We start from the raw sequence: 11,836 nt of genomic DNA on the forward strand, positions 1-11,836 counted from the left end.
CTTCTCCTCTTCTCCTCTTCTCTTCCTCTTCACCTCTCTTCTCTATTCTTCCTCTTCTCTTATCATCATCCCTCTACTTTCTCCTCTTCTCCTCTTCTCCTCCACTTTCATCATATCCTCTCTCTTTCTCCTCTTCTTCTCTACGTCCACTATAAAGGGTCTTCATCCCTTTGTTCGTTGTAACAAGGCGGAAGATAAAATAATTAACGTTAATTGCTTTGTCCTTTTCATTTTTTAGTTGCCAGAGGTGGAGAGGTGAGGGGAGAGTGAGAGGGTGAGGGTGAGGAGGGTGAGGGAGGTGTTAGTAAGGGAGGATTAAGTAAGGGAAGGTTAAGTAAGACTGAAAATCATTGAGGGAAAAATGAATGAGGATAACGGAGGAATGAATGAAAATGAGGGATAAGGATAAAAAAACCCTCACATAACACACAAACATCAGTCACCAGATTATGTCCGTCCAATATCCCGGACACGACTCAGGTCTTAGGCAGTACTCATGTTTACTTGAGTCTCCGCTCCTCAGTTTAAAGTTTTCTCTCATCTCATGTTTCTGTAATACCTCGCGACCCTATGATCCTGTGTCCTGTGTGTGGTCTTGGGAGTCTTTGGTGTTGTAGCCTCTTTATTCTAGGTGTTAGGGCGTCTTTAAGGAGGGGGGTCTTTAGTTACTGTTGTTGCTATTGTGGTTGTTGTGGTTTTTATTTGTTGTTTTGTTCTCGTTTTTAATTCTCTGGTCTTTTGTGTGTGTGTGTGTGTGTGTGTGTGTGTGTGTGTGTGTGTGTGTGTGTGTGTGTGTGTGTGTGTGTGTGTGTGTGTGTGTGTGTGCCTCTCACATTCAGGTCACGAAAGTCTCTGCACGAAACTCATAAAGAGAAAAAACAGACAAGTTTCACAAACGCTTTTAACACCTGAACAGACAAACACCAGACTAAAACAGACAGTTTAACAGGTGAACAGACAGAACCAATTCCGTTTAAACGTCGCTGGTCTCTGTCTAATCGCTGCTGAGTGTCCCAGAGGAAACGACATTGGCTGAAATTGGTGCTTTGAGATCCAGAAAGGGAGGGAGGGTCTCACAGGCAGATCTTGGGAGTGGGTGGGGTGAGGGAGTGGGGGGGACAGGAGGGAGAGAGGAGGAAGAGGATGGGGGAGGAAGTTGACGGGAGACAGGGAGGGTGAGAGAGAGAAGGGAAAAGTATGTGTGAGCGAGAGAGAGGGGAGGAAGAGTGAGAGAAGGGGAGAGGAGTAATGAGGAAGGGTAGAGAGGGGTGGAAGATAAGAGAAGGGAAGAGGACATGAGAGAGAGAGAGAGAGAGGGAGGGAGAGAGAGAGAGGAGAGAGAGTTACATTAAACGCATTTTACCTACTCGCTAATCTTCAAAGCTTTCTCGCATTCTGAGAAAGTTGAGTGAACGTTCTTGACTTTTCCCCACTTCTTTCCTATAACTTTGAAGGATCTTTTCCAAAATGGCTTCTCTCCTTCTCTCTTTTCTTCTCTCTCTCTCACTCCTTACCGTCTGCTTACCCTCTTCCCCCTCTCTAACCCCCGCCTCCTCACCCCTTTCTCTCACCCCTCCCCACTCCCTCTCTAACCCCCGCCTCCTCACCTTCTCTCACCCCTCCCCTCCCTCTCTCACCCCCTCCCCACTCCCTCTCTCTCCGTATTATCAAGAAAATTTTGTAATAAGAATCTCGAGAGAAAAACTTCAAAGACTCGATACCAAAGTTTTCTTCCCTTTCATAATTAGAAGTGTGACCTCTTACTCCCTGACCTCTTACTCCCTGACCTCTCCTGACATTTTACTCTCTGCCATTTTACTCTCTGACCTCTAGCACCCTGATCTCTTAATCCCCTACCTCTAGCAGCCCCTTCACCCTGACCCTCTGCACCTGACCCCCTGCCTGACCCCCTGCACTCTGACCCTCTGCCCTGACCCCTGCACTGACCCCTGCCCTGACCCTCTACTGACCCCTGCACTCTGACCCCTGCACCATGACCCCCTGCCTGACCCCCTGCACCTGACCCCTGCACCTGACCCCCTTCACCCTCAGCTATAAAAGTAACCAATGTTTGACAAGATTATTAAAGACATAATATTTTCTCGTCTCTTTTGCTCTTATTAACAACTAAAGTCATTCTGGGATAATAATAAACTGACGAGTGGGATGATGAAGGAAGTTTGGTGAGAGTGAAGGAGTGAAGGAAGTTTGGTGAGAGTGAAGGAGTGAAGGAAGTCGGAGTTTTCAGCAGATGACATTAAGCTGTAAATGTAAACTTGAAAGTCCTTCCTTTATACAAGTGGCAATCTGCAGAATTTCTCAGAAGTGAATTGGAAAAAAAGTCAACCCGACGCTGAAGAGCAGAATCCTTATAGCTGCGACCCTGAGGTGGTACACACACACACACACACACACACACACACACACACACACACACCTGCTGGAGGCAATTAGGGAGGGGGAGGGAAGGAGGAGGAGGGTGATGACCTTGAAGGAGGACACCTGGAGGGTTCCAAAAATTAACTCACCACCTGATTTCACCTTGAGATTTACCTAACCTAACCTAACCTAATCTCCCAGGTAGGATAAAGGTTCTGATCGTCAGGTGTAATATGGGGGTAATGTTCATGTGGTCATGTTTGTGAGTAAGAGTTTAATTCACTGTATTCGTAGGTAAGTAACGGAGGGAGCAGTTCGTTCGTGACCACCAAACACATTTCAGCCTTCGACACACACACACGCACATACACACACACACACACACACACACACACACACACACACACACACACACACACAGGATTACTTGACTCACTCCTTCCTCCTCCTTCTTCCTTCACCCTCACCCCCCCACCACAGGAAGGCCAAACATCTCCGTGACTGACCAGCATGAACGACCTCACCCATAACTTGAGGCCACGACACAACACACAGGAGAGGTCGTCACGTACTGAACCTGAACCACGACCAGGGAGGAAGGGAAGGAGGGAAGGAGGAAGGAGGAGGAAGAGGAGGGAAGGAGGAGGAGGGAGGGAGGAGGGAGGGAGGGAGGGAATGCTTGGCCTACCACATACATATTTCCTGACTCTCTCTCTCTCTCTCTCTCTCTCTCTCTCTATCTCTCTCTCTATCCTCCCCAGCTCAGAGAATATTATACGGACACTCCTAAATAAACTTTGTAGTGAGCCAGGTAAGAGGATTGCTAATCAGGTTCTCAACCTAAACCATGACAGCTGAATGAGCCAATTACACCAAACATTTAAACCATTAAAAAAGTATGAAAAATAATTAAAATAAAATAAAACATCAACAAATGTATTCTTTTTTTAACTGAGGATAAATTTATTCTTTTGTTTACTAGAGGAATTAAGGCCAAGATTGATTTAGTTTTGGTCGTCAGCACCTCAGTCAGTGAGTCGTAGTTGTGGTTGTCAAGTGAGTTTTGCGAGTGATTCACTGAGCAATTATCAACAGAGTAGTTACGAAATATTATGGTTAGGTTAGGTTAGGTTAACATTAGTGGTATAGGAGCATGAAGGATGAAAGAAGAATGAAAGAAGGATGAATGAAGGATGAAAGAAGGATGAAAGAAGAAGGATGAAGGAAGGATGAATGAAGGATGAAAGAAGGATGAATGAACGATAAATGAACGATGAATGAAGGATGAATGAAGGATGAAAGAAGGATAAAGAATTATGGACGAGGATGGGAATGTCAGGAGAGATAAGGGAAGACATGATGATATAAGTATTAAATGAGGAGATGAAGGAAGGAGAAGGGAGAAAGAAGAGAGGAGAGAGACAAGAGGAGAAGGAAGAAAGAGATAGGATGAGTTCATAACATAGGAAAGACCTGACAACTAACTCATCCTCAGTTCTGCACTCTTGACTCTCTCTCTCTCTCTCTCTCTCTCTCTTTTCTTCCCCTCTTTTCACTCCTCTCCCTCTCTCTCTATCCCCTTCCATCTCTCCCATCCCCTTACCCTTTCTCTCATCTACCTCTCCCTCTCCCTCCCCTCTACCCTGGCCCCTCTCCTCACTCCTATCTCCCTTTCTCTTTCTCCTATCCTTCCCTCTCCTCCCACCACTTTGCCATTACTACCCCTCATCCCCTCCCCTCCCCCTCCTCCCCTCCCCTCCCCTCTCTCTCTCCTTCTGGAATTCCACAAATCAGGTTCCGGACCATGGAACGCTTCCTCTATTCCAGAATTTACTGCCGGAGATTCTCAACGTAAATTATATTAGAATAGAAACGATATGTGGAGTTCTCATTCCTCTCAGCGTCCTCTGTCTCTTACCGTAAATATGGGGGTAAAAGTCCTACCTCAGATGCTGTTGTGGAAGGTAGAGAGAGAGACACTGGAATAAGAGAGAGAGAGACTGGGAATATAGAGATATGGGAGATAAGAGCGATAAGAGAGAGAGAGAGAGAGAGAGAGAGAGCTGAAGAATGTGTGTGTGTGTGTGACTCCTCCATGAATTATTACATAATACTTTTAAAGCCTTGATATAAATCATACCTCACTAATATCAGCATAAATCTGACTTGGATTTAAATCTGACTTAGGGATTTAAATCTAACTTAGGGATTTAAATCTGCCTTAGGTTTTCCTTCCATTTGCTGCCACTAATTCTCATTCGCCTTCCAGAAGTAAAGTTTTCCCTCTCATTTCTCTCTCTGTACGCCTGTCTCTTTTCTCTCCATCCTCTTTGTGTCTATCTCTCTCTCTCTTTTCTCTCCTTTCTGTGTCTATCTCTTTCTTTTTCTCCCTCTCAGTCTCTCGTCGTCTCTTCTCATTTCCATTTCTCTGTCTCTCTCTTTGCTGTTTTCAAATTATCCAAATTGGTGAATCTGTAGCAACTCTCATGTTGGTAGCCCTGTGGTGACTTTTTGCGTGGTGTTGGCAGCCCTGTGATGACTATTGCGTGGTATTGGCAGCCCTGAGATGACTTTTGCGTGGTGTTGGCAGCCCTGTGGTGACTTTTGCGTGGCGTTGGCAGCCCTGTGGTGACTTTGCGTGTGGCAGCTGTGATGACTATTGCGTGGTGTTGGTAGCCCTGAGATGACTTGCTTGGTGTTGGTAGCCCTGTGGCGACTTTTGCGTGGTGTTGGCAGCCCTGTGATGACTATTGCGTGGTGTTGCAGCCGGCTATGGGTGGCAACACGCCGGACAATATATGGCAGTATTTTTCGGTGAGTACAGAGGCAGTGCTGACAGGGACAAGTACGGGAGTGTGACGTGTGTCGAGCTGCTGTTGCCTGCCTCCCCTTAGCGATCATCCTACTGTGGCGAGGGGCGGAGGAAGGGGAGGGAGAGGGTGAGGAGGAAGGAAAATATGGGGAGGGAGGAAGATATGGAAATGGAGTGGGAGGGAGGAAGGAAGGAGAAGAAGAGGAGAGGAAAAAGATGAAATGGTGAAGGTGAAAGGAGGGAGAGAAAGGAGAGGGGTATAAAAAGGGAGGAAAAGGAGGTGGGGAAAGGTGAGGAGAAGCATAGGAAGGAAGGAAGGAAGATGAAGGGAGGAGGGTAAGGGTGAGGGGAAGGAAGGAAAGGAAAAAGTGAAAGAAAGGAAGGAAAGGAAAGAAGGAATGAAGGAATGAAGGGAAGGAGGCCAGAAAGATTGGACCTCCACCACAAGACTTAGTATTGGAAACCGATATTAAGAGTTACTGATGTAAATACGACTCCGGGAGGGCACTTAGCTCTGATGGTGGTAGTGGTGGTAGTGATAGTGATAGTAGTGGTGGTAGTGGTGGTAGTGATAGTGGTAGTAGTGGTGGTAGTGGTGGTAGTGGTAGTGGTGGTAGTGGTGGTAGTGATAGTGATGTGATGGTAGTGATGGTCGTGGTGGTAGTGGTGGTAGTCGTAATAGTGGTAGTGGTGGTGGTGGTAGTAGTAATAGTGGTAGTAGTCATAGTGGTAATAGTGGTAGTAGTGGTAGTCGTAGTGGTGGTTACATAAATACACCTCCAACAACATCCTTAGAATTAATGAGAAATTTCACACTAAAGGAAAATTAAATAAAAAAGAATCAAAGATGTAATTAATAAGGAGATGAAAGGAAATAAATAAAGAAGGAAGAATGAAATATTGTGAGATGAAGGAAGAGACCCCACACGTGTTGTTGACAGTCTGACGAACACAGGAGAGAGAGAGAGACATATTGTGGGTGAATAGACGGGTGATTATAAACACTGTTGAGAGACGTAAACATAATGATGGGGGGGGGGAAGGGGAGGGGAGGGAGAGGGAGGGAGGGGGGGAGAGGGGAGGAGAGGAGTGTGTGGAGAGTGAGGAAAGGAGAAAGGGAGAGTGAAGAAGAGAGAAAGAATGTGTGGGAGGTGAGAGAGAGTGCGTGTGGGAGAGGGGCAAGAGGGGAGATTGTGGGGAGAGTATGGAAGAGACAGGAGGTGTGGTGAGGAAAAGGAGAGAGAGAAAGAGAATGAAGAAATGAGAAAGATAAGGGAGAATGGGGAAGAACGAGAAGGAGAGAGAGAGAGAGAGAGAGAGAGAGAGAGAGAGAGAGAGAGAGAGAGAGAGAGAGAGAGAGAGAGGACATGAACTTTAACCCAGGAGTAAAATGAAGTTACCACAGCTAAGTACAGCCAGGCGCCTCCCTCACTGACGCCTGGAGACACCACAGAACTTTCACCCAGGGGCGTCTTACAAGTGCCAATGTGACCTTTGATGGCGTATGTTCTCTCTCTGTCTCTCTCTCTGTCTCTCTCTCTCTCTGTCTCTCTCTCTCTGTCTCTCTCTCTCTCTCTCTCTCTCTCTAGTGACGCACCAATCACACCGACCAACGTACAAAACAGAAGAATAAATCAGTGTTTATGGAGACTTGTGGCGGGTCGGTCACGTCTCTGCCCAAGGCAACTCAGCTCACAGCCCCCACTCAGAGCCCCCGACCTCCCCAGCTCACAGTCCCACACGACCTCTCAGCTCACAGCCCCACTCCAAGAGCCCCCGGCCTCCCCAGCTCACAGCCCCACTCCAGAGCCCCGACCTCCTCAGCTCACAGCCCCCCTCAGAGCCCCACGACCTCCTCAGCTCACAGTCCACACGACCGCCTCAGCTCACAGCCCACGACCTTCTCAGCTCACAGCCCACACGACCTCCTCAGCTCACAGCCCCACGACCTCCTCAGCTCAGCCCCACACGACCTCCTCAGCTCACAGCACGACCTCCTCAGCTCACAGCCCACGACCTCCTCAGCTCACAGCCCACGACCTCCCTCAGCTCACAGCCCCACGACCTCCTCAGCTCACAGCCCCACGACCTCCTCAGCTCACAGCCCACGACCTCCTCAGCTCACAGCCCCACACGACCTCCTCAGCTCACAGCCCCACGACCTCCTCAGCTCAGGCCCACGACCTCCTCAGGCTCACAGCCCCACACGACCTTCTCTGTTTACTTAACTTTGGGATTCATGAAAGGTTTGGCCCTCTCTGGTCTCCAAGGCTCCAGGTTTTGTACGTTGGGGATATTGGAGGATTGGTGTGTGTGTGTGTGTGTGTGTGTGTTGTGTGTGTGTGTGTGTGTGTGTCTGTAAAATGTGAAAGTGTAGAAAGGGTTCAATAAGGTTGTGTGTAAATAGATGTAAATGAATATGTAAACAAAGAAGATTCGACCTTCATGTGTAGTAAAAAAGTATAAATATGTAAATAAACTCAATAGATTTACCAAGTTACTCTTTAAAACTTGAAATCTGAGGAACTAAATTCATTCCTACTCCTTTTTCTCCTCTCTTCCCTCTTCTTCTCCTCCCCTCTCTCCTCTTCCTCATCCTCCTCCTCTCTCCTCTAGCCTCCTTCTTCACCTTTTCTCTCGACATCCCTCCTCCTACTCTCTCTTCCTTCTGTCAATATCCCTCCCGTCCTCCTCCTCCTCTCTTCTTTCTCTCTCCTTTCTCCTCTTCTCTTCCTCCTTCTCTTCTCTTCCATCTCTCCTCTTCCTTCTCCTCATCTCTTCCTTCTCTCTCCTCTATCCTTCCTTCTCCTCTTACTCTCTTCTTCCTTCTGTCATATCCTCCCTCCTCCTCCTCTCTCTTCCTTCTCTCTCTTCTCTCCTTCCTTCTCCTTCTCCTCCTCCTCCTCCCTCCTCCTGCCTAACACCGACACTGTCAACAATGCCATGATATCAGGCACTAGTCATGAGTGATTTTAATCTTTTCCACATGTCAGGCTGTCAGCGTCTCCACCTCCTGGCCTGGGAGGACGACCACACCATCCTACGACGACTACACTACCTTCAGGACGACCATTCTCCCTTCAGGATGACTATACTACCTTCAGGATGACAACACTACCTTCAAGATGACTACACTACCTTCAGGACGACTGCAATACTTTCAAACCACCACCTTAAATATGACCACACCACCTTAAATACGACTACACCCACTTTAAATACGACCACCACCTTCAGAACGACCACACAACCCTTGAACATTACACCACCTTTAGAACGACCACACCATCTTCAATACAACCACACGACCTTAAATACGACTACACCACCTTTAATACTACCCACCGCTTTGAATAACCACACTACTCCAGAACGACCACAGCTCTTAAACGATTCATGGACACTCGTTGTGGGCGGTTGGTCGCCTTCGTCAGTGTTGAGAAGGGAAACATGTGTGTGTGAGAGAGAGAGAGAGAGAGAGAGAGAGAGAGAGAGAGAGAGAGATACAGCTAAAGTTGTATTTGATTCTAAGGTAAATAGTTAATTATATCACCTTAATCACGTCACCTGCCTAAGTATGTAACCTATTATGAGCCAAGACGCATGCTGGTCGTCTCTTATTAAACTTCAAAGACAATATACATTATTAAAGTTCTCCGTCTGTAGTGTGTGGCTGTCGTGGCGTCGTGTGGTGTCGTGTAGTGTCGTGTAGTGTCGTGGGTGTCGTGTAGTGTCGTTAGCGTCGTGGCGTCGTGTAGTGTCGTGGTGTCGTGTGGTGTCGTGCAGTGTCGTGTAGTGTCGTGTGCGTCGTGTGGTGTCGTGGCGTGGTAGCGTCGTGTAGTGTCGTGTAGTGTCGTGTAGTGTCGTGGTGTCGTGGTGTGGGTGTGGTAGCGTCGAGTAGTGTCGTGTAGTGTCGTGTAGTGTCGTGTAGTGTCGTGTAGTGTCGTGTAGCGTCGTGGTGTCGTGTAGTGTCGTGTGGTGTGTAGTGTCGTGTAGTGTCGTGTAGTGTCGTGTAGCGTCGAGTAGTGTCGTGTTAGTGTGTATAGTGTCGTGTGTGTAGTGTCGGTAGCGTCGTGTAGTGTCGTGTAGTGTCGTTGGTGTCGTGTGGTGTAGTGTCGTGTGCGTCGTGTGGTGTCGTGTGCGTCGTGTAGTGTCGTGTAGTGTCGTGTAGTGTCGTGTAGTGTCGTGTGGTGTCGTATAGTGTCGTGTAGTGTCGTGTAGTGTCGTGTAGTGTCGTGTGGTGTCGTGTAGTGTCGTGTAGTGTCGTGTAGTGTCGTGTAGTGTCGTGTAGTGTCGTATACGTCATCTCTGGCGCGTGACTAACAATGTCCATATGTTAACATTAGCAAAATACAAGGTGTTAATAAAGTCCTTGATGTTTGTGTAATGGTTCCCTCTATAAAATTGATATATACTGCATCATTTCCTACATTAATACGAACTGTAGGTCTATGATGCCTTCTATAATACAGTTTAAGATACAGTAGATACAGTTAATAATACAGTAAGTGTAGAAAATACCACAGGATTACATATCAATGTCGTGGATGGATAAAGTCTTCATGGGGGCAAATGTCAACACAAACATCAGGGACTTTGTAAACACCCTATGCAATATTTCCCGATAAACAGGAGGTGGTCGACGCGGGGAGCCAAAGACGCACGGGGTCTCTACTGCTGCTGTGGGTTATGTCACACAATACTCTCCTCCACACAGTTTTAGAGGGAAGTTTATGTAGCGTTAGTAAGATTTGGCAACATATATACAAGACACTGGCAACTGACAAGACCTGAAGCGGTGGGAGGAGGAAGAGGAGGAGGAAGAAGAGGAGGAGGAAGACGAGGAGGAAGACGAGGAGGAGGAAGAGGAGTCCGAGTCATTTATGGGTCGGTGTGAGTGAGTAACAAGCTTCCTCTCTGTGCCGCATTTCCTGTTGAGATGACATGATACAAGGGACATGTTAACGTGATATCAGTGATGGCATAGAGACGCGTTCCCGTCCTTTATGACGTTCCTGTTATAGTGATGTGGTGATAGTGACAGTAGTTGTGGTGGTAGTGGTGGTGTTGACGGTAAGAGCTGTAACTTATCGGATGAGTGTCTTGAGTGACCTACCTGTTGTTATCTTACCTGTGATAAGATGGATTTCTGGTGATGCGTCTTAAGAGTCACATCCGGGAAGTTTGGTGTAATGTTTAGTAGAGAGAGAGAGAGAGAGAGAGAGAGAGAGAGAGAGAGACTTAGAGTGAACAGAAGAAGAAATTGACGAAGAGTAAAAGAAAGATAGAAAGTCGGAGAATAATGGAAAAATAGAAGAAACTGGTGAAAATAAGAATAGGAATAAAGAAAATAGGATAATAGAAGAAGAAGGAAGAAGAGGGAAAAAAGTAGCTGATGTGAGGTTCCTTGAGAGATAAAGCCTCGTCGCTCAACCGTTCCTCAGAAGTCACTAAGCTGCCAAAGATCTGTTGTGACGAACCAGTAGACAGTAAGTGAGGCGCCGTACCATCTCCTGCTCCTCCAAGAATAGTTGTCACACACACACACACACACACACACACACAGATGATGAATGATAACTGCATCGTGTGTGTGTGTGTGTTTGTGTGTGTGTGTGTGTGTGTGTTTACAGTTTGGCTGGAGTTAAGAAATATATTGGTGACCGGTCGTTTGGACAAGGTTAGGTTAGATTAGGTTAGGTTAGGTTAGGTTACGTTACGTTAAGTTCTAACCACCGTAGCCCAAACATTCTACTTCTGAAATTATACAGAGTGTGACGGCACTAAATCATCACCCATGGGTAGAGGTTTGGCCGTGTTACTTTCTTTGACGTTAAAGCCGTGAGAGGATAACACCACGCCAGGGGGCTGGTGTTACTCTCAGGGGCGGGAGAGGATAACACCACACGCCAGGAGCTGGTGTTACTCTCTCAAGGGGGGAGAGATACACCACACGCCGGGGGCTGGTGTTACTCTCTCCAGGGGGGCAGGGAGGGATAACACCACACGCCAGGGGGCTGGTGTTACTCTCTCCAGGGGGGCGGGGAGGATAACACCACACGCCAGGGGGGCTGGTGTTACTCTCTCAGGGGATACTACACAGAGCTTAAGTCAACAAAAACACACAGACTCAGAGTCAACGACAACACAAGCCGAAAATAGTAATACCTAGACTAATGATTATTGCTGCCCAAATGCCTCTAACATAACCTGTAAATAGTGTTTGTTTACCTTTCTTCTCTCTAATGTCTCGTTTTATTATGGTCCGTTTGGTTAAGCACTTCTCTGTGTCTTCCTGGTATTCATTTAAGATCTAGATAACAAACCAGACAGACACATACACAAACACATACAGTATGTACATCCATATACTCTCACACACACACATACCACACATACACACACACACACACATCCCCCCACACACACACCACTCTCGCACTCCCCCTCCCATACACACATACACCCCACACACACACCCACTCAGCCTCCCCCCTCTCACACACACACACGCCTTATCAACACCCAGGCTCCATCTTACCCCCCTAGACTAAAATGAATAAATTCTTCACTCACATACCTCCATATTTCCTCGTCTCCGACTTTACACAAATTGTTAGTCCGATTTGCAAAGAATTTCCCGCC

The 11,836-nt window shown here is 47.2% G+C and overlaps 1 protein-coding gene across 1 annotated transcript; it reads left to right on the forward strand.

Annotated features, from left to right (window-relative positions):
- The first annotated feature begins 6,834 nt into the window (after positions 1–6,834).
- On the forward strand, positions 6,835–7,419 carry LOC121857584 (sialidase-like). Its single transcript, XM_042353659.1, has one exon. The coding sequence runs from the start codon at positions 6,835–6,837 to the stop codon at positions 7,417–7,419; it is 585 nt and encodes a 194-aa protein (XP_042209593.1).
- Positions 7,420–11,836: the final 4,417 nt, after the last annotated feature.

Source organism: Homarus americanus, unplaced genomic scaffold, assembly GCF_018991925.1.
Source record: "Homarus americanus isolate GMGI-L3 unplaced genomic scaffold, GMGI_Hamer_2.0 scaffold53307, whole genome shotgun sequence".
NCBI classification, from domain to species: Eukaryota; Metazoa; Arthropoda; class Malacostraca; order Decapoda; family Nephropidae; genus Homarus; species Homarus americanus.